This window comes from Scophthalmus maximus, chromosome 16 (genome assembly GCF_022379125.1).
Source record: "Scophthalmus maximus strain ysfricsl-2021 chromosome 16, ASM2237912v1, whole genome shotgun sequence".
NCBI lineage: Eukaryota > Metazoa > Chordata > Actinopteri > Pleuronectiformes > Scophthalmidae > Scophthalmus > Scophthalmus maximus.
This window is the reverse complement of record NC_061530.1, coordinates 19,367,839-19,390,017: the sequence shown is the minus strand read 5'-3', so window position 1 is coordinate 19,390,017 and position 22,179 is coordinate 19,367,839. Positions and strand designations below refer to the sequence as shown.

Genomic DNA, 22,179 nt, shown 5'->3' with positions numbered 1-22,179 from the left:
GACAGTGAGTCGTGTCGTGGATGTTCAAACATCTGGAACTGTGTGTGTGTGTGTGTGTGTGTGTGTGTGTGTGTGTGTGTGTGTGACGTCAGTTCAGCTGCTCTGCCAGCAGAGGGCGCCTCAGACCGGTCCGGGCTCATGATGGATGGTTTTCTTGCTCCGAGCAGCTCGTATCATCGGGGGCGCAGGTCACAGAGCAGAGTCACTCCGAGGCTGTTTATCGCTTCAGGTTAACACGTGAAGGTCGAGTGTTTTTTGGGGGAATGCACCTTTAATCCCTGAGACTTGTTTGAGATGAGAGTTTGTGGCCTTTTCGTTTATTGGACAGGTCCAGTTGAGACTCATGTTTGAACTACAGAGCATTTTGAGTTGCTTCTACTTGCTTCTATTATTTTATTTTACACTCCAGGATATTTCAGAGGGAAATATCCCCTAATCTTTACAGCTAATTTCAGATTAGGATTTTACAATATAGCATGTATCATTTCCCTGTGTAACTCCACAAACACCCAGAGTTCCCCCTCTACAAGTCGTTTCAGTTCCACCAAAGAATTTTTTTTTTTTAATATATAACTAAGTGTGTGAGGTAAATTTCCCCAAAATCAAAAATCCAAGAGGAAAAAAAAACAAACAAAAGAAAAAAAGTCTGTGTAGCAGGATGAGTTTTTTCTTCTTCTTTCCTCTCCCATTAATCAGCTCATGACCCCTCCTCAGATTTATCTGCCGACCCCTTTGAAAGGGAACTATCCCCCTTGGGCAGGAATCCGCCGCACTAAACCAAACTGTATGTGAAGCGGATACAGAGAGTATCTCCACCCCGAGCTGCAGCCACAGTGAAAATGCTGCTTATTACAGGTCCATAAATCCATAAACCAGCTTTAAATATCAGTGTGTCGGTCACAGGAGACATTTTACTGCAGAACAGGTACTTTTAGCTTTAATACTTACAGTATATTTAGCTGATAATACTTCTGTGTATTGTTTTAAGCAGGATCGTTGAGTATTTCTCTTACATTGTAGTATTGTTAAGTCATCTGAGAACTTCTGCATTGAAACTAGGGTTTCTAATAAATCATAAAAAATGTGTAACTTTGGTGCCAATAAGAAAAAAACCCCTCATGCTTGCTACATTGACAGATACTGTCTCCCGTGACAGTGGTATCATGACGATAAGTGCTCATAATGTGCACTTCAAGTGATAGTGTAGGGAGATCAACCCTGTTTATGATTTCATACATTAACCATAACAGAAAACAAACCCATAACTGAGCCATAACACAAGGTCATATGCTTGTAAAATAGCAGCCATATTGGACGGAAGTGTTTTTTTCTGTTATTGTTGCTGCTTTCAACTTAAGGTCTTATTGATGATAAATAAATATGCGAGATTTTATAGATCATAAAAAAGCGACTCCAGGGCTGCCAGGTTGTGCACACTCACACGTTTACAATCCGAGAGGTTATTAATATGACTTACTAACTTATTACCAGGTAGAGCTACACAGACTTGGTGATTAGATCCAATTATTAATGACTCATCATCATTAATAAGGACCTCTAATAACGTATTAGCATTCATAATGGAAACTCGCTGATAAAAGGAAATTAATAATGACTTATTAACATTTATCAAAACTGTTAATAACTTGTTAACATTTATAATTAAAGACTTGGTGGACTTCATCTCTTTGATAATGACTTAATAACATTAATAAAGACCTTAAATGACTTATTAACAATCATAATAGCAGACTTGGTGGATTTACCCCCTTTAATAATAACCTAATAACGTTTATAACGACTTTTAACAACTTATTAACCTTTATAACAACAAACTTGATGCTTGTTAGAAAAAAAGTGGTACCATCTTTTACTTTTAACTGCAAATGTCCATAGTCAAATAAAATAAAAAAGGCTAACATATAAAGAAGTTGTATAAAAACCTCTGATTCCTGTGAGTCTCTTGTTCTTTTGGTGTTTTGATGATGAGAAGCTTCTTGCATTCTTCCTCTGTGCACGTGCAGACGCTGCACGACGTGTCATCTATATGAACCCTGTAGATCCGAATTTGTGTAAATACAGCAGCCGCCACAAATTCGTGTCTAGGGGAGAATGTAGGTGACGACACTTCATCTGTATGGGGAGAAAACAAAAGCCCAGAAAATATGAGTTGGTTTTCTACACGTTCCTCTGGGGGAATAAAGTTTGGAGACTGATACTAACAACCCTGCTGCCGTGTTGGATATTTTCTGAAAGTTAAATCTGTACTTTTTCAAGGAGAAATGTTCTGAATGTAGTTTTCACCCGACACAGTCAACATGCTGCCTTTGAGAGCTTTTAGAGAATATGACATGTGAGATGGTTGCGGGATGGGCCCACAGTGAGGCCCCTTTTGTTCCCCACGTCGTTAGTCACCTCTGCTTGTCACCGCCACTGTGTCTGTGGAGCCGAGGAGGAGTTTGGGAGTTTGCAGGAGAAATGAGGAGGAGGAGGAGGAGGAGGAGGAAACTGCAAACTGCAAACTGCTCCCACGCACCGGACGGAGAATCAGTCCTGAGGAGGAGAAGAAGATGAGACCCAAAAGAAAAGAAGAAAAAAAGTAAGTTTACTAAAGATGTATTTGACTGTGCAGACAACAGGAGTGAGTGTGTGTGTGTGTGTGTGTGTGTTTAATTTCAAGCCATAATCGTGTATAGAAGGCAGTAAACTTTAACTCCCTTGTTTCATTTTAATAACCAGTACATTAAAAGTGTTTAACAACTTAATAACATGGTTATAAACAGCTATACGTGTTTATTAACATTTAAAAGTGTGTTAGCAATTATAACCTCACCTATAAGGCATATTTTTAAAAGGACTTTTCATTCATGATTTGCACACAAATGAGTTATGAGTTAAATAAACATTCATAAACACATACACATCCTCTTACATTGCATAAACCTTATTAATATCTACATGCTGCCTATGGGAGGATTTAAAAGCCTGACTTCTGTTGATTCAGCATGTCAATTATTTGATGTCTTTCTTATTTAACTAAAAAATATATAAGCCTGCATTTATTAATTTCCCCTGCGAGGAAATGCATTTTCTGTGCCATTGTTGATTCAACTGTCTCCCCCGTTTATCGATCGAGGGCAATAACTCCGCTCCTCTGCAGACACGTGGCTCCTGCAGCTAATTGACAAGAGAGGTTGCAGCAGCGAGCTGCAGCATTTGTCAGCAGCAGAAGTAGTGTGTGTGTGTGTGTGTGTGTGTGTGTGTGTGTGTGTGTGTGTGTGTGTGTGTGTGTGTGTGTGTGTGCGTGTGCGTGTGCGTGTGTGTGTCCATGATGCATCAGACAGGCGGCAGTAAGAGTGAGGAGTAATGGGATGTGTAAAGTGCAACTGGGGGATGTTGTCATATCTGAATGACAACTACAGGCCACATAAAGCATAGTTCATATTTATACTGTACGTCTCCATTCACTGTAATGACGTATCACGTGAGTCCATCCCTCCTCCTCCTCCTCCTCTTCCTCATATCAGGAGAATTGTTTTTTTGTTTTTGTAACAACCGTGCATTTAATGTTGATTTCCCCTGTTTTTTAAACGTCACTTTTTATCTCTCGTTATGGTCTTTCAACTGAGATTGATGGCACACTAACACTGAGCTGTCAGTTTATTAGGGACACCTGTGCCTCCTCCTCCTGTGAGTTAACTGCACAGATCCTGGTCCTTTACTCGAGTGTTTCCACTTCCGGCCACTTCAAACCTCTGCTTCACGACAGTTCAGCTGCAAACTTTAGTGCTTTATTTTTACTCCCACTGCATCTAGTTAGTAACATTATTCACTTACGGATTAATAACACAACATTATGGTTAAGTTTGAATGATCCCTGTGACAAAAATTCACAAATTAAAGTGTCAATAATTGTGATAAAATAATGTAATATTCTGACAGCAGACATCCTTCATTATGAGTAATTTTGATATTCCTACTTTTACCATAGTAAACTTTTGAGCGCTGGACTTTTACTCGTGTATTTGTACCTGAGTGAAACATCCGAGTTCTTCCACCACTGGCGTCCTTGTGTGCACGACCTGGAGGGTAGACAAAATAATAGAAACACTGTCAGTATAACACAGTACACAGTTCCAACAACAAGCTGCAGCCTCTGTAAAAAGGTTTTTGACTAAATACTCTTGGCACAATATATAAAAGCACCACTTATCCCGGGTCTTTCCAAAGCTTTTACATCACATGTCATGGCCTTCATCGGCACAGGGAGTGAGGTCACTATTAATTGTTGTTTACTCCATGGATGGAAGTCAAAGTAGAAAAATGGCCGTGTGAGTGTTGTGCTGTTAATGAGTAAGGATCTTTTAACGGTTTCATTTGGTTGGATGTTACATTCTGTTCAATTTTATCCATGAAGGTTTGTGTTTTTATTTAAAATCAGAATTTGTGAAGTGTTTTTAGATCAATGCAATGGAGTAAAAAGCACAATATTACAAGTAAAAGTAGACGTGGCATAGGATGGAAATACTCAAGTAAAGTACAGTTACCTCAATCCTGTACTGGTGTCATACAGTCCAACTGAGCCAAGGTCCAGGTGGACCATGTGCTCAGAGGTTTTCTTTGTTTTTTATTAAATATGAATCTTAAAATTCACATATAAAGTTGAATAAACGTGTATTTACAAGTTTTAACGTACTTGAGCATCATGTGGCTGCTGCATTATTTTGTAGCTAAGTGAACCTAATAAACTGAGTGCACATGCATGTTTTGAAGCCCACAGATCTTGTATATGAAGCCATATAGAGACATTTGACTAAATGTTACCTTCGAGATAAAACTATTAAGTCAGTGAGCTCTTTTTTTTTTCTCTCCATCATGCAGCTTTGAAAAATAAGAGGCTTGTTGTGCGGCCTCCTCACGGCTCGCAGATCAAAGATTGTTCCCATTTGCATTAATTAACGCCTCCTAGTTAAATATTACCTTTCGGATCCAAATCAGAGCGATGGAGCAAAAAAACCAAAACGATGAAGACGAGAGATCAAAGCACAAAGCGCCATCGACCGGTTGCGGCGCGTGGACCAGAGACCCTGACGACCAGGCCTCCTCACGGCCCCTCGACCTCCTCCTCCTCCCCCAGTCCACCTGATCACTCATTTAAATTAGAAAAGAGACGAAGAAACAAATCTCATTACGTGTAAAAACTAAACAGCGACACGAGCCTTTCTGTTGCTGCCTGCGTGTCATTTATTGGCAATACTGTCCCTCGGCATCGGTTCCGATAGGGGATGTTTGGATTTATTGTTTCCAGCTGCTGGACACGAGCCAAGGATTGCACGTGACGTGTTCGTGGATCTGAAAATGCAACGTGGGTGATTTGGGGTGAAATTTCAAAATCTGAACCAAACCCTTTTCCTTATCTAAATCCAATTTCTCAAAAATAATTGGCTCTATTGTGCCAAAATCGGATTCTGTCAGCTCAAGTGTTTTTTCAGATTCTCATTCTGCTCCAGTTGTGATGAGGATGAAGAGCAGGGGTCATATATATATATATAAAAGCCCCTTTTCTTATCTTCATCGCGGGGTCTATATTACCATATATGAAACTCTCAGCCTGCATCAGCAGAAAAAGGGATTTCCTTTTTACGCACGCACACACACACTGGCGCGCGCGCGCACACACACACACACACACACACACACACAGGCTGACATTGTGTGCAGAGCTGCAGAAACTCTGTCCACTCCGCTTCGCCCCAAAGCCTCATCACCACCGTCACATCATCCAGGGGAGAGAAGGAGAGAGAAGGAGGGAGAGGAGCCGCTTCCTCTGCGGGGATTATTCTAATCTGCGAAGGTGAGACGCGCGCCGGTGCGTTCGTTGTTGTTGTTGTTTTTCTTCTTCTTCTTCTTCTCTTCCGTGCAGGATTGTTGTCGGCGCGGAATGAATGTGGTCGCGGGGAAGGTAAGGCGGCCGCGGGACTGGGTTACGTGTCTGCATGATTTACGAGCCCGACTCCGCGGTTCACCCAGAGTTCATGGAGCCGCATGCCTCCAGACTCGTCTCTGTCGCCCCGCTTCTCCTCCTCCGACCGCCGCGTCGTGGGCCGCTGTGTAGAGAAAGAGAGAATTTAATTTAGCTCAATTAAAGATATTGTATTTATTTTTTTATTTCTTGCAAAAGGCATTTTTTGTTTCAGTCCGGGGGCCCGAGAGCTGCAGCTGGTCTCGTGCACAATGGACTCGTGTTTTTATCCCGTGTTTGATGGATGAGCTTCTCAATTCAATGTGATATAACATTTAATTTTTGCAGACATATGCAGGACGATGCGTTTACAGAATGGAGGCTTTCATTTGTGAACAAGTCACAGGGCCTGATGCGGTTTCAAGAAACCCCACTTTCTGAAAAATGAATTTAAAACAAATAAATGATAATAAGAATCCTGTTTTTAACTTGTATATTGATATTAAAAGCATTTTAATTGTATTTTTGTGATGTCTGTCTTTTGTGGACATTTGTTAATTGCTGCCATTAATGATAATGTTTATGCTTTAATTTAAAACAAGAAAAAAAAAAAGAAAGACAATATACTCCTAAGAGATGATTCCAGTTATTAAAATTAGATTATTAAATATTCATTATGCAACAACAAAAGAAAACGAGCGTCGGTGCAGGTCAGGGAATTTTGCTCAAACAACAGTGTAACAAATAATATTTTCTTTTCAGATTTTTTTTACAACATTATTCTCGATGTGCTGTTTTTTTCCAGTTTTAAAAAAACCCCTCTTCTATTCTCAGTCGCCTCTGTGGTCAGGAGAGGGTTTTTTTTTTTTTTTTGCTATTCACGTCAACACACTATTGAGTTGATAAGATGGATCGTGTCGTCTCCTCCCTGATTCTGTGCGGTTCCTCTCTCTCAGGCCTCTGCAGCCCCCGGCCTCTCTGGAAACCTGCCATGTGACATTTGGCTGCCAGCGCTCCGTCATCGGAAGGTCAAAGTGTGTGTGTGTGTGTGTGAAGGGGGCCCCCATACACGGTGGTGCACATTTCAATGGAAGTGCAGAAACCCAGAGCTGCACCCAACGTCCAGCAGCAGCAGCAGCAGCAGCAGCAGCAGCAGCAGGACTTCCTCAGCGAGGCTCTGCGTGATGGCAGCGGGTTCATGTGCCATCACCCGGGGACGTCAGAGCGCACGTGGTTCGCCCGCAGGTCAAAGAACCAAAAGTTTGCCGCCATGAGCAAAAAGGTTTTCCCCTGGATGAAGGAGTCCAGACAGTCGAACCAGAGACCCGGCAGGAGAAGCTCAGGTATAGACCCCTCCATCCCTCCCTCCCTCCCCCTCCTCATTTTAATGAGCTCTTATGCAGCTAATTGAGGAGATTAACTGATATATTTTCCATCTTCAGGTTCAAAAGGTCGCGGCAGCAATTAATTAAGTTCAGCCAGGCATGTAGCAGAGGGATAAACACACACACACACACACACACACACACACACACACACACACACACACACACACACACACACACACACACACACACACACACACACACACACACACACACACACACACACACACACACACACACAGAGAGAGTTTGGCCCCGCACAGTTTGACGGTAAACAGGGACATTTATTTGTTTTAGCACTTTTCAAAATAAAGCTTAAGTGCTTTAAAGACAAATAAATAAATAAATGAATGAATAAATAAATGATGACGACAGGGCACATGAATTCAGAAACACCAAGGTAGAAAATGTTTTTTTTAGAAAAGGATTCGTCTGATAATATAATTATAAAGGTTAGTTTTGATTTGGAATTTGTACAAATCACAAGTTTGGAAACAGTATTTATATATAAAAAAGGAATACAAATCTTTTTAAATCAGCAAAATATGCAGATCTGGCAAAGATTTAAGGACAGAATATGCCATTATAAAAAAAACAGCTAGAAAAAAACAAATTATCATATTTTTTAAATCTGTCCACGACCTCTAACTGGTCTCAGCATGTCTCTCTCTCTGTTTCTGTGTTTGTCCCTTTGTCTCCTCCTGTGATGTATAACTGCTGTCTAATTATTATTATTAATTCATTTAAGATTTATGTAAAGAGCAGCTTCACCATTTCTCTTGTGTACGCAGCGTCCACATGACGGATTAGTACAAATGGAACAAAATAAAAACGGACAGTTGCAGACAGAACATGTCTGAGACCGGTCGTGAACTTATGAAACATGAGTTTAAAATCAATTTAAAAGAAGGGGAAAAATAGAAGCCTCCACCCAGTGAGCACCGCCTGTTCAACCTCCCTCTGTCTGTGTCTGTCTGTCTGCGTGCATCTGTCTGTCTGCGTGCATCTGTCTGTCTGTGTCTGTCTGTCTGTCTGTGTCTGTCTGTCTGTCTGCGTGCGTGCGTCTGTCTGTCTGTGTGTCTGTCTGCACAGATTGCACCGTCAGTGAGAAGTGCCCGAGCGCGGCCTCCAAGCGGACACGCACCGCCTACACGAGCGCGCAACTGGTGGAGCTGGAGAAGGAGTTCCACTTCAGCCGCTACCTGTGCCGGCCGCGGCGCGTGGAGATGGCCGGCCTGCTCAACCTGCACGAGAGGCAGATCAAGATCTGGTTCCAGAACCGGAGGATGAAGCAGAAGAAGGACGAGCGAGAGCAGGGCCTGGGCCTCAACACCACCACCTCCTCCTCCTCGCCGCCGTCCTCCCCCTCCGCCCCGGGCAGCCCCACTCTGTCCAGCCTGGGTTACATCCATCTGGGCGGGGACTACCAGCCGGCCTCTTCTCCGCTCGAGTCCCAACAACAGCCGTCGTACCCGGCAGAATACTCCAAATACGCAGGCCCAGGCTTCACGCACGGCCCGCACTTCGACGTGCAGTACAACACGCACGCAACGAACCCAGACGTGCACGTGAACGCGTCTTATTTCTCTCCTCAGGACAGAATCATGCGAGCTCCCAAACTGACTCATCTGTAGCAGACGAGAAGAACTTTATCTTTACTTCATGGAAGTGAAACACTACACCGATCTGTAATGTTTATTTATTGAACTAATAATCTACATATTATAAGTCTCAATTTGTATTTATTCATATTTATTTAATCATTTAAATCCATTTTTGAGTTGATTTTAACGCACTAAACTCTTCTTCTAATCATTCGTGGCTGAAATGAAAACGTTATTTTAGGCTTTTTTTTTTTTAAAAAGACTCCAGAGTAAATATTACAATGAGACTGTATAATGTAGCCAGAGACGTTGGCAAAAGAAATTGGCAAACTTCCAGTTTTTGGTGTGATAAAAGCTTAATTAGCACTTGAGGTCTACGCAGCATCACGTTAACTCTTAGCTTAATTACAGCTGCGACTGTGGACGTGATGGGTTCTTAGGAAGAAGTGACATTATATAGTCTGAGTGTCGTTAACTGTGGAGAGAGAGAAGATAGAAGCCAGAAGAGAGAGGGGGAGAGACAGAGAGAGAAGGGCCTCTATGGTTCTTTAAATGTGTCTTTGTTCTTTTATGGGCAAAGTGGGCCACACAAGCTGTCAATCTGTAAAAGAGCGCGTGATGGATCACTGGATCCAGCGGGCTGCAGTTTTTTTTCTCTCTCTCTCTCTAACACTGTCTGGTTCAGAAGAGTCTGTCTGCAGGACTCATGTCGACCAGAGCTGCAACAGTTACTCAATTAGTAATCGACTACTAAATTAATCGCCAACTGTTTTCATAATCGATTAATCGGTTCAAGTAGTTTTTATGATTTCAGCTTCTATAACAGTGAATTAATATCTTTGGTGTTTGGACACAATCAAACATAATCTCGGGGCTTTTGGAGAAACACATTTTTCATCATTTCACGCCTTTTTATGGAACAAACGACTAGTCGATTAATCGATAATGACAATAACCGTTAGTTGCAGACCTACAACCAGAGAAATACAGTAGTGTGGTAATAAGACAATTCACATTTTGACCAAACATATATTTTGAGATTAAAAAAGTGTGGTGCAGGACAAACAGATTGATGAACCGCTATAGTGGCACAAGGGCCATAAATTAAAAAAAGGTCAAAACGTTTAAATAAAAAACTGATTTTTTTTTTTGAGCATGCCTAAAGTGGTATTCGTTTTTTTTCCCCCTCAAAAGAATAATTCAGTCTATTTAACAAACATGTTAAAATAATGAATACTTCCATGGCGTGCTCAATTTTCTATTCTTTGTCATTAATGTTATACAAAGTAGGGCTGCAACTAAAACGATTATTTTCATTATCCGATTAATCGATTAGTTGTTTGGTCAATAAAATCATCAAATGATGAAAAATGTGTTTCCCCAAAACCTTAAGATGATGTTTTTGTTTTGTCCACACACCAAAGATATTCCGTTCACTTAGGAGCAAAGAAACCAGAAAAAATGTTTAAAATATATTTACATTTAAGAAGCTGAAAACAGAATTCTGTCTTTTTTCCCCCATAAAAAACTACTTGAACCATTAATCGATTATCAGGATTAATTTAGTTAATTAGTCAATTAATTAGTCGATTACTAATCGATCAACTGTTGCAGCTTTAACACAAACACTGTGATTATATATTTTTTGAACTGTCATAAATGTGTCATTTCGAGCTCTGCGGCCTGATGCTTTGTTCTTATCGGATGGATGAGCGAGTTTGATTGAAGCAGTTGTCATGTAAATGCGGAGCCGTGTGATGGACGAGCCCGCAGACTTTGACAGAGTGCCGCGGCTCCCTCGTCCCATTGGCGTTGGGCGGGTCACGTGGTGGTGTGTCAGGAAGGTGATATGAGGGGTGGAAGGGCAGTTTTACAGCTTTGACATACCACCTAGAAGGTTAGGGGCAAAAGAGGGGAGCAGCGATTAATGACTGGCTCGGTCTCGATCACTTCTGAACAAACAAAGGAAGGAAGAAAGAAAGACAAAAAAAAAGCCAAGAGGTCCAGAGGATGAACTCCTACTTAGACTACCCCATGTGCAACCGGGGGGCGAACATTTTCAGTGCCAAGGCCGGATACCACCACAATCTGAACCACGGATACGTGTCGTCCAACTCGTGCGCAACAGGTGATAGTTACGCACCGGACGGCCGCTTGGTCGGCGCGGCCCCCGCGCCCCACCAGACCCCGAGTCTGCCCCTGACGCACCACCACCACCACCAGACGCACGTCAACCTCGACCTGCAGTTTTCAACGCCGGGGAACTCAGTCGTGTACGGCTCACCTCTGGAGTTCGGCCACCAGCAGCAGCAGCAGTACGGCCTCGCCTCCGAGCAGGACCGGAACTTCATCCACGCGCAAGTCTCGCCCCTCGGAGCGAACATGGCCCCGTACGCCGGGGACGGCTGCGGGCCTGGAGTGGCAGCCGGCGGCCAGTACCTGCATTTTGGCAACGGAGGAGAGCAGAGGCAGCAGCAAGAATACTCCGAGGGTGTTTACACGAGGCTACCGCCCCAGAGCAAGGAGAAGGATCCGGAGCATGTGGAGGACACGTCGAAGACATTCGACTGGATGAAAGTGAAGAGGAATCCTCCTAAAACAGGTTTGTTTATCCTCAGACTGATTTGAGATTATGAACCATGAAGTGTAGCTTGAGAGATCTCATGAGAGCTCTGAGGGAAACACTCACTGTGCGTAAACTGTGCGTAAAAACACAATTCGGTTCGTATAATTAAGTGTTTCAAATTGTTCTGAAATACCTGGCAACTCATTTTTTCCCCCCCATCCATTCTCTCATCAACCATGCATTAGCTCTATGAGTTCCATGTTCTTTCCTCACACGTCACACACACACACACATCATTCATCCATGTCCTCTCCCCCAGCCGTCCTGTCCGAGTTCGGCGTCCCCGGGCAGCACAACGCGATCCGCACCAACTTCACCACCAAGCAGCTCACCGAGCTGGAGAAGGAGTTCCACTTCAACAAGTACCTGACGCGGGCGCGGCGGGTGGAGGTGGCCGTCAGCCTGGAGCTCAACGAGACGCAGGTGAAGATCTGGTTCCAGAACCGCCGGATGAAGCAGAAGAAGCGCGAGAAGCTCGGCGGCTCCTCTCTGGTCAACACCGCCGCACCTGTGGAGAAGCTCTGCGGGCCCGACACTCCTCCGAAGTCGAAGGGGAAAGACTCTGAACCATAATGACTTCAAAAAAATAAATATATATATATATATATATTATATGAAAGTGAGGGAATGAGTTTTCCACATCTCCCCCTCAGTCGCACGATTCCAGCAAAAACAGAAAAACAAATCAAAACTGTGAAAAATACTTTCGAACTTGTGTATATAGAGATAAACACTGTATGTCTGCGTCTGCTTATTGTTTTGACACTGAATGCAGAGATTTAAATGTTTTTGTTTTATTTTTATTAATTGTCTTTTCATCCATTCTTGTACTTTGTAATGTTCCTATGAAAAGGCCCCAGGCTGCGTTTGTGTTGGAGCACTGACGTATCACTCAGTGTCATTGTTTGCACTATTTATTTACAGGGTATTTTCCAACAACTGTCAAGGTGATTTAGTTTAATAAAGTCTATAAAATGAGAACAAAACAAAAAAAAGTTGTATTTGCTGAGAAACAATGATACAGAATTTACACAAAGTCTATAATAACTCTACATCTCGAATCGCATTAGAAAAACATTCTTCTTTTCTCTATATTTGCTTCCATTAATTGTCTTCGACCCCCCCCCCCCCCCCCAAAAAAAGTCCCCCTTGCATAATGTGACAAGAGGAATCTTTCACAACACATGGGGTGGTTCCCAGTGACCTTTTCACCTCCAAATACCTCCAGGGGCTCTAAACATGACAACAAACTGCGGGGAGCCAGGTCTCACCCTGGATTTTGTTACCCAAATTCTGCTCGGATACAGTTGACACGCGTCGCCGCAGAAATCCATCTGTACTTTACACGATTTTTATCTGAAAAAAAAAAAATAAGACAGCCACATTATTTCCCTTCCTATTTAAAAACAAGAGGAGATGAGTTGATTCAACCTCTTAGTGCTCATCCGAGCTTCACCTTTAGCCAAACGTTTGCTGGACCCTGGCCCCCGATGCTGACGGGGCAGCAGCAGTTTCAATATTTGCCCTGGGTGTTAAGTTTGCACACACACACACGAGTTTCTGCCCCAGCAGCACCGGCCTGTTGGGTGTCCTTTTTCCTAAAGCTGAGGTTCATGCAGAGTTCAGGCACACAAAATGAATGCAGAGTCAATCTGTCAAGACACCAGAGCGGCTGGAAGAAGAGGTCTTTTCGCAGGTATTGCTATTTCTTTTAAATATTTAGAGTAATAAGTGTTAAAGGCCATTTAGAGGAAGTGTGGTGCGAACTTTAAAACTGGAAAACATGTTTCTACCAAATGGAAATCAGCAACCATTGGACTATATATATATCTATATATATCTGTGTGCAGTGCTCTCACTACTATATTAAAAATTAATACAGTTCCACGAGCAGAGGTTACAGTTGAAATACCATACGGCCCATTACTGTAAATTAGAAAAAGGGCTGAGAAGTTTTTTTTCCCCGTTGTCATACATTTCTTTACTCTTCAGATGAGCCACAAGGCCAAGGACGAGGACGAGGTGGGGTTGGGGCGGCAACAATCGCTATGGTGAATCGTGACAGATTCAACAACAACAAAGAAAAGGGGACGTGCAGAAAACAAGTGTGGGACTTCATTCCAGAGGTGTGATCCCTGCCATCTCTGTGGGCAATACCTCAGCGCTCCCAGCGGGCTCTCCATCTGGAGGTGTCAGAGTCGGTGCTGCAGCCAACGCCGCGGAGACAGATGTTCAGCTTGAGGAGGAGGAGGGGCGTGTCTTTCACCTTCGCATCAGCGCAGCCCCCTTCTCTCCTGTCGGCTGCAGAATGTAGGGCAAGGAGAGGAGGAGAGGGACGGAAATAAACGGTTAATGAACAAAAAAAGGACGAGGAGGAAAATCTTGGCACAAACATGAGGACTATTAATAGATACAGCAGCCCACCTCTTCTCTACCTCACATATCTAACACATCTTTACCCCCGCCCCCCCTGCACTTTGTTTGAGGTCAACCCGGTGCTGTTTGTACCCCATGCTGGTTGCAGTTGTTGCAGGCTCTTTTACAAGTCTATTGCCGAGGCTCACTTCCTTTGGTTTTCGACCAGTTCCTCTGTCGCATGTCACTCCGCAGGGTCCCGGTGCTTCAAAGGAGAACTAGATACAGTATTCATGGGATGACCGGGGGGTCGGACATCTAAAGAGATGCCACGGAGCCATTTAAAAAAAAAAAAAAAACGGCAGATATCAAAACGTATCTCACAGTATTTAGATTTAACGCCATCTGCCCATCGTATGTACAGTATACAAACTACAGTGTGATCGCGAGGATCACAGGTAAACGGAGCATCTGCTGATGTGTCATTGAGACATTGACAACATGCTGTTTTATTTTTTTAAATATAATCAGACTTTGTCAAAGACGAAACAATAAAGTCGGATTTCCATCATTGTTTTTTCAGTTTTCAGGATCATTTTTTTGCAAAATCAAAACTGGGAACTTGAATCCGACAGAAAGAGGACGGGTTCGTTAGAGCTGCAACGATTAGTCGACGAATTGATTAGTCAGGTGACAGGAAATTAATCAGCAGCAATTTTTGATGATTGAAGTCATTTTCATGCAAAAATGCCAAACGTTTGCTGGTTTCAGCTTCCTAAATGCGAAGATTTGTTTCTTTTCTTTGTCGTATTTCTGAATATCCTTGCGATTTGGACTGTTAGTTGAACACAACAAGATATTTGAGGACGTTATCTTTGGATGTGGGAAATTATTAAAGGGCCTTTCCACTATAAGAGGAGATCCCCCCCCCCTCCTTTTTCAATTTATTGGTCTAATTCTAGGGGGTGAAAAAAGAAAGAAAGATCTTCAGATGAATCGATGATGAGAATAATCACAACTTCCAGCCAAACAATTTACATATAAAGACTAGAAAGAAACAAACAAAGTAGAACGTGTTCTAGATGCCAAAACCCCCATGAATGTATGTCATTATTCAAGGTGCTCAACATCATCTGGTTTAATGGTAAAACACACGTCTATTATTAATCATTTTACCGAAAACTATTACTTTTTAAGTACTTCTTACATATCACAATTGCAGATTAGCAGCCTCTGACCTGAGAAACTACGGTGGCCTTCGGGTAAATCACAAAAGACGCTCTTTGCAGCCGGTGTTCTGATTTACTGTAGAAACCTGCCAGGAAACAGAAAATGATTTTACACAACTGAAAACGTCATTATGAATATTATATTCCATTTGTGCCAATCTATCCCGTTAAATCCTAAACACTGGGCCTGTAACGAGGTGACAATGCGTCTGAGATTAAACGAAATGTGAATGTTAACCTCATGTTTTATACTAATCCAGACCATACTCCAAAGTTTATCTGAAGTTAAAATGGAGCTTCAGCAGTCGGAGGTGTAAGTGGCTGTTGTCCGAAGGTAAAATCTTTTCTGGCTCAAAAGCTGTGGTGAAAAATAGGTTTTTGCACACAACAAGAAATGTAGATTTTCTCCGACTTCTCCTTATTATTTGTCGTTTGAAGTTCATTATGAAAAGATCAGGACGAATCATTACACACAATGGTTGGTCACCTTACTATTGCTTCTAAGACAGACTTGAATAATTGCAAATTAATTCTTTTCATTTAATTTCCACGATTCGTCTATCGTTATTGTGCCGAGCTTTTATAAGAAAAAAACGCTGCCGTGTTGTGAAACACTCTCTTCCTCCTTTGTTACGCCACTGAGGCTCTTTTACGCTCAGCCTGGGAAATTTCTGACAACCATCCCCCCACCGAGTCTGGCTCTACCGGATCTGGAAGTGGCAGCCGACCTGAAGCCCCCCCCCCCCAGCCTCCAGCCTCCTGGGTCCCCTGCATCCTTTCCCCACTCCATCAGCACCGTAACCGAGAAAGACAAGTGACTTGGCCAGGGTTAACGTCTTAATACTCCCTGGGATTGCCTCCAGGATCCAAACGGCTACCCCTAATAGTTTTCCTCCTCCCGCGCGTGGTCCTGTCAGGGCCGCCATGACTATACGCCGCAAGAAAAACAAGACCAGCTGAGAGGCAGAGTAACGAAGCAGCACAAGCGAAATAATGAGGGGTGGTGAGGAAGAATAGAGCGGCCGTGAAAGGTTTTGGTTTTATAAAGATGCGGGGTCTGAAGCGGAAGCTCGCCGCCTCGACGATGATGAGCCCCCCCCCCCATCAGCCTGGGATACTTTGCATGGAGGCTGTACACTTGAAATTAAAACCGGCTCCTTCCCTGTGGACGCCCAGGAGGGGGGGCAGAACTCAATCAGTGTCACGTCACATGGTTCAAAGCGGACCAATTCGACGCTGCCAGGAGGTTGAGAAATGCAAGGTGACAGTTCATTTTACCAGTGACAGTGTGTCGGTCTCGCTTGCTGGCTCCCCCAGTCAATTCCCAGCGAGCAGTGAAGGTTGAGTGTTGCTGGAGACAGACAGCGAACCCCCTCCACCACCATCATCCGCCTCCATCCTCCTCCTCACCGCCGCTCTCTCATCGACCCCGCTCTGCTTTGTATTCCAATTAACTGGACAGAGGGAGAGGCAGCAGCGAGCAGCGGCACAAGCTCAGGCAGACACATTCTTCTGGCTTCCGTCCAGTCGCTCAATCCCACCACTCTCCCATAGTGCTTCTTCCCTTCTCCTCTCCTCGACTCCTGACAAGGGCCAGTTGTTTCAGGGGCGGATAATTCATAGTTTCTTCTATAACAACTGCCCCGAGGGACAATGTCTTGGTAATGAAAAATAGGTCCCGCTCACACATTCATACATCACGTGTAATAGAGGCGACGCAATCAGTCAGTCGAGTCGACGATGGCACCGCAACGCTGTAACTGCTCTCTCCCCCCCTTTAACAGACACCTCAAATAATGCCAAATTAATATTTTGAAACGGCTCATATATCCTAACATAATACAATTTGAATGATTTTTCTATTCAATGCTCTCAGGGCTAACATTGATTTGAGTACAAGCTGAGGTAAACCCCCTCCCCTCGAGTCAGTCAGCCGGCGTGAGGCTGAGTGAAGGTTGTAGATTTAGTGCAACACATTTGCTCCTCTGTCTTTCGTGTCCTCAATCTATCATCACTTCTTACCTTCGCCGCCAAAGGGCCCCCCCCCACGCCACCTCCCTCCCTTTCACACTGATGTATGTTTGAGCAGTGGGTGGTTTGAGAATACAGTGATTCACAGGAAATCCGAAAAGTAAACCTAGCTCTTTTTATCTCCTCGAGCAACACAAACATTTACGACAGACCCTTAAGAATCGGGGCCAAACACCTTTTGCGAATGTGCTGTGACATGTTTTAGATTAGGGCCACGTTTCGAGCAGCGACCTGACATAAAAGGTGACACGTATTCTTACACAGTGATTCATGTGAAGGGTTTAGAAAAAAAAGAAAAAAAAAATAGTTTCGAAACTCCACCCCCCAAAAAAACATGCCCCCTCCAACGCACCACTTCCTTTTCTGAAACAAAAGGTAAAAAAGAGCCTGAAAGACAGGCAGGGGTGCTTCGGTATCTGTGTCCCTCTGGACTGCCCTATCTTCAGAATGCAATGTGCAATGTGCTGTGTGTGTGTGTGTGTGTGTGTGTGTGTTTGCAGGACAGGATACACACAAAACACACACCCTTCATGCCCCGAGGATCCTCCCGACTCTCTCCCCTGGCAGATCAGAGAGACCCGCTGTCCCTCCCCACACCGCAATGCAAATGAAAAGGAATGCGCTGATAAAAGGCCAGATCCTAGAGATGAGAGGGCAGAAGGAGGACAGAGGCAGCGAATGCTAAAGGGAGGAGGAGGAGGGGGGGGGGGGGGGGGGTGCAGCCTCTTGGGGAGATGAGAAGGTGGCGGAGGAGTCAGTGTTGGTAGTAGTGGGAGATCATAGCCTTGCTCCCCCTCGGCGGCGTTTGATACAGGGCTTTTGTCGCTCTTTCAGCAGCGCATTGTTGGGTGGTGTAATCCCCGTCGGATTACAAAGGGCTTCCCTTTTCATATGGGGCCGGCCCAGCAGGCAGGTGGCTTGGGCTCTGTGGAGCTGTCAAGGGGAGGGAACCTCTTTTCCAGGGGAGGGGACCCCCAGTTCCTCTTACCTTCACAGGGGCTTCTTTTTTCGCTGGGAGGCCAGTCAGGCGCCAGGTCAGCGTGGGGGCAAACACCGACGTGGGATTCAACTCGCCCTGACCCCGCGGCGTCCTGGGGACAAGTGACAGGGAAGGACACCGTCACGTGACATGTCATCAACGTGAAACACTGAGAATTATTAAGATCTGATGATGCGCTTAGAGGAAACCGCTGCCAATACCTGCTGTTCACACGCTGGGTGGGGGGAAATGGAGTTTGATTTAATGATCGAAAACGCAAAGGAGCTGCAACGATTCTGATAATCAATTTATGGTTTCATCAAGTATATCACGGTTCCGCCATCGTGGATCCATTTGCTGCTTTTCTCTGTCCTACGTTACGTCTCACTGTTGGTCAGACAAAAAAGACATTATCAACATTTACAGACATTTCAGACACCAAATGATTAATCTAGAATTTTTTTCTTGCAGATTAATCGACAATGAAAATAAAAATGAGATGAAGTCATAAACAGCAGGATCTTTTTTTTTTTAACAAGACGTGATGAATCACACAATTTTAGATCATTGCAACTTCTTTTTTTTAAACTCTGGACAAACTGAACAAAATTGAAATAATTAATGCAAACAGCCTTTTATTTTATCACAATTTATATATGATTCAATATGTTGCAAAAGGACACATTTCTGATGAAAAACACTCTAAGGCCTGTTAGCCTGTGTAATGTTGCCTGGAATATGAAATTATTATCCCGTGAGCTTGGTCACACATCGCATATTTCAACGTTGGAAGACAAATTCAAGATAAGTCCAACACGGCCTTGATTGATATCCAGTGTATTCTGTCGATGTGAGCGGGGCCTGATTGAGCTTCGGTCATTTGATGACTCTCCCCTGTCGTGTTTCTGTGATACAGGATCAATAAGGCGATCGAGAGGCCCACCACTACTTTCTATTAGTATTACTTCCTCTACCGCTGTCTCTTCTGCACGTGTCAGCTGTGTTTATTAAGAGCTGCAGCTCAGTCCAAGCCACTGCTGTTCCCCCTCTGCTGGTAATATAAACCATCCATCAGTGCCCCTGTCAGATATGGTGAGAGGGACCAATTTAGTGATGCTGCATTCATGTGTTGTCAAAAAAATTAATAAAAAAACACCCTAATTAGTTTCTCAGCTTCAATCACAGACCCATCAAAGTGGTGAATACTTCAATTTAAAACAGTGAAAGTGAGAATTTCTCATACCTAATTTGACAAGATGCGCTATTTAGGGGGGCGAAGATAATGTTTAACCATTTGAAAATCTGACTGAGTAATTGAGCCGCGTGTTGTTTATTGTTGTATGGCCCCGCTGAAACATCAATTACACCCCAGCTGATATTTATTTTTCTTATCTTTAAACACGAGGCGGATTTATATCTCTGGATTTCGGCATAACATGCTCCAATTATGTTAATATTTCCAGTGAATTATCACTTAAAATGCACTACAACTTAGATTTACAATTTCACAGCTTATGGAAATTGCGAGCACCTGAAGGCAACATCTGCAAAAAACACGTGGGAACATCTAACTAGTGAAACATAAATTAAATAAAAAGTTTTTAATATAATTTCTACGTACGTTGTATAAATATCCGTTTTATGAAATACAACCCATGAATACAATTCATATTTACCATTATACAACGTCATTAAATGAGTGGGAGATTGTGAGTACTTGAACGCAACGCCTGTTCAAACGTCGAGTAAAAATGTAGCCAGTGTAATACGAAAATAAAAACTTTTTTAAAAACAACGTTGTTAACTTCCTTGTTAAAGTCTGTGAAATCATAGCCCCATTGCAATAAAAGAAAACCAATTTAAAAACCAATTTCGACCGTTGTTGTTGGCTGAGCTCGGATTTACGATTTCCAACCTCATTAAACCGAGGGACATGGTGAGCACTTGAACGCAGCGCCAACACAAACGTGGAGTAACAACCATCGAAGCCGGTGTAAAATGAAAATAAAATAACCCAACATTATTTTTTTAATGTCGCGAAAAAGACAATAGCCCGAGTACAACAAAGACAAAACATTTAAAATGAGAAAAATTCTACCGTCGTTGTAAACACATCGCTTGAACTGTGATTTACGATTTTACAACTTAATTCACAGAGAGGGGGAATAGAGGTACTTGAACATAGCACACGTACAAAACTCCTCGGTGAAAAAAACGTTGTTATCTACGTTTAATAAACCCGCTTTTAAAGATCTTCTTTACACCTTCAGTTCAACGTCATGTGCTGAATATGTGAACTTACTCGGGAAAAAAAAATGTTGGTAGATGAGGGACGTCGGGTGCGTTCAGGGACGAGTTAGCTAAACAAGCTAGCTAATTAACGGCGTCTCTCCACAACAGTCGACGGGTTCAGGTAAGAAGAGCTGTTTCCCCCCAGACACTCTTAAAACCATATGAAACAGGAAGTGGAGGAGATTCACTGGACGTTCAAGACTCTAAGATACAATTGATGTGTTAGCTAACAGCTCCCTCTCCCTCTCCCTCCAACAGGGCGAGCGACTCCATTTTGGAAGGTAACGGGCACAGGTGAGTCTGAGTCTGAGCCAGGTGGTGGTGGCGGCGGCCATGTTGGTTATTAGCCAGTGATGCAGGGATATCAAACAAAAAGGTTGGTAAGAAAAAAGAAAAAAAGAAATGACCTCAAGATAATGATCAAGCCAACAAAACCAAGAAGATTTTTTCAGGAAATAAAACACTAATTAGTTGTCTTACCTTTGGTCTGTATCAGTATTTGGGGAATAAATTGCTGTGAACATTCAGTTTTTTTAGAATAAAAAAAACCCACAGGTTGATTTTTTCCCCACTACAAAACAGGGGCATTACTGTAAAAAAAAGTGTTATTCTGTAGTTTACTGCACTTATTGGCACAGACTAAACAATGCAATTTCCAATTTTTGGGGCTAAAGAAATCCCTCTATGGCTTTTATTTATGGGTCCTAAATAAATGTGTGTTTTTGCCTAAACAGACTTTTCCTTATCTATATTTTTCTTAGCTCCAGTGCTGCTTAAAAGGGGCCAGTGTACAGTATCAGGGCCCCTCCACTCAGGCTAGCACTGTGGCATTGTTATCATGTCAGACAGTCAACTCGGAGAGAAACCAAAGTGCAGAGGAAGTTGTCATCCGTGCACCTGCTCCACCCTGTTTCGTGCAAATTTCGAAGTGCATGCACGGAAGTTAGGTTTCAGAGCACAAAAAGAAACACAGGTGACTGGATGCTTTGGTTGTGGTTGTGTGTGTGTGTGTGTGTGTGTGTGTGCATGTGCATGCCAGGCTTTGGTTCCTGTTACTGGAGCTGTAAGAGTACGACGGAGGCTGGGTATGCATAGGCTGCCTCGTGGTGTCAAAAGCAAAGTGTGAAGGGGAAGAAAAGGTGAAAAGTCAAGTGATGGGGACAATCCCGCACGACATTCGGAGACTTTTGGATGGTAATGCCTTTATTTTTATTGTCCTCATGCTTACAATGTTTTAAACAGGTGAATTTTCTATCTTTAAATCCTACAATTACAGAGTGAAATGTAGTGTGGCTGAAAATGCTTATCACAACAAAAGTAAATCTAAAATGTGCACATGATATTTTCTGATTCTACAGTTTGTGACCTAAACGATTACTGTCTTTCTTTTTATTGGTTTTATCATGTATTCTCGTGCTAATAATATTCTCATGCAAATGTTACTTCAAGTTGAGCAAACAACACCAAACACTGGGACATAAAAAGACATCATATATCTTTAACCCTTGTGATAAACTTTGCCAGCACTGTGGCACCGTTGGTCTCTGCGACATTTGCATGTTGCGCCAGGCCACAAAAACACGTCCTCTGGATTGGGACCATTTGCATTTGCCAGCTACATTTGTGTAGAGCACATTGAATCAGATGTGGACCAGCTTATTTTGCCTACACATTATCATAAAGACACGACTGGCAGCATGTTACTCAGACTTAAAA

The 22,179-nt window shown here is 43.1% G+C and overlaps 3 protein-coding genes and 2 long non-coding RNA genes across 8 annotated transcripts in view; 3 read left to right on the top strand and 2 right to left on the bottom strand.

Annotated features, from left to right (window-relative positions):
- Nucleotides 1–1,774: 1,774 nt before the first annotated feature.
- LOC124849435 lies at nucleotides 1,775–5,213 on the bottom strand. Its single transcript, XR_007029863.1, has 4 exons — nucleotides 4,981–5,213; nucleotides 4,032–4,082; nucleotides 2,416–2,553; nucleotides 1,775–2,133 (listed from the first exon to the last, which is right to left on the bottom strand). It is a non-coding gene; the product is annotated as an uncharacterized LOC124849435 (long non-coding RNA).
- Nucleotides 5,214–5,216: 3 nt separating this feature from the next.
- On the top strand, nucleotides 5,217–9,759 carry LOC118287324 (homeobox protein Hox-B3-like). Its single transcript, XM_035612407.2, has 3 exons — nucleotides 5,217–5,854; nucleotides 6,919–7,305; nucleotides 8,440–9,759. The coding sequence occupies exons 2-3, from the start codon at nucleotides 7,050–7,052 to the stop codon at nucleotides 8,979–8,981; spliced, it is 798 nt and encodes a 265-aa protein (XP_035468300.2). The 5' UTR covers nucleotides 5,217–5,854; nucleotides 6,919–7,049; the 3' UTR covers nucleotides 8,982–9,759.
- A 645-nt stretch (nucleotides 9,760–10,404) lies between these two features.
- hoxb1b (homeobox B1b) lies at nucleotides 10,405–12,697 on the top strand. Its single transcript, XM_035612398.2, has 2 exons — nucleotides 10,405–11,553; nucleotides 11,837–12,697. The coding sequence occupies exons 1-2, from the start codon at nucleotides 10,962–10,964 to the stop codon at nucleotides 12,148–12,150; spliced, it is 906 nt and encodes a 301-aa protein (XP_035468291.2). The 5' UTR covers nucleotides 10,405–10,961; the 3' UTR covers nucleotides 12,151–12,697.
- Nucleotides 12,698–12,748: 51 nt separating this feature from the next.
- On the bottom strand, nucleotides 12,749–20,715 carry LOC118287341. 3 transcript variants are annotated; one of them, XR_004785627.2, is made up of 7 exons: nucleotides 20,474–20,715; nucleotides 19,146–19,251; nucleotides 18,393–18,558; nucleotides 18,181–18,283; nucleotides 15,171–15,247; nucleotides 13,735–13,878; nucleotides 12,749–12,933 (listed from the first exon to the last, which is right to left on the bottom strand). It is a non-coding gene; the product is annotated as an uncharacterized LOC118287341 (long non-coding RNA). The 3 variants fall into 3 exon arrangements; XR_004785628.2 differs by lacking the exon at nucleotides 19,146–19,251 and having other exon boundaries at nucleotides 13,034–13,878; XR_004785626.2 differs by lacking the exon at nucleotides 19,146–19,251.
- The window catches only part of skap1 (src kinase associated phosphoprotein 1), a 31,763-nt gene continuing 30,087 nt past the window's right edge, over nucleotides 20,504–22,179 (top strand). Inside the window, exons 1-3 of one of the 2 annotated variants that reach the window (XM_035612393.2) lie at nucleotides 20,504–20,584; nucleotides 20,722–20,757; nucleotides 21,225–21,657. In XM_035612393.2, coding sequence (XP_035468286.1) covers nucleotides 21,618–21,657 — 40 coding nt within the window. In that variant the 5' untranslated portion in view covers nucleotides 20,504–20,584; nucleotides 20,722–20,757; nucleotides 21,225–21,617. The remainder of the gene's footprint in view (nucleotides 20,585–20,721; nucleotides 20,758–21,224; nucleotides 21,658–22,179) is intronic. The other variant, XM_035612394.2, reaches the window with a different exon arrangement.

What these genes read in the sequence shown, in the direction of transcription:
- LOC118287324 (XM_035612407.2), top strand. Translation starts at nt 7,050, where the DNA reads ATGGAAGTGCAGAAACCCAGAGCTGCACCCAACGTCCAGCAGCAGCAG. An exon ending in ACCCGGCAGGAGAAGCTCAG is followed by an intron (nt 7,306 to 8,439) that starts GTATAGACCCCT and finishes CTGTCTGCACAG; the next exon opens with ATTGCACCGTCAGTGAGAAG.
- hoxb1b (XM_035612398.2), top strand. Translation starts at nt 10,962, where the DNA reads ATGAACTCCTACTTAGACTACCCCATGTGCAACCGGGGGGCGAACATT. An exon ending in GAGGAATCCTCCTAAAACAG is followed by an intron (nt 11,554 to 11,836) that starts GTTTGTTTATCC and finishes CCTCTCCCCCAG; the next exon opens with CCGTCCTGTCCGAGTTCGGC.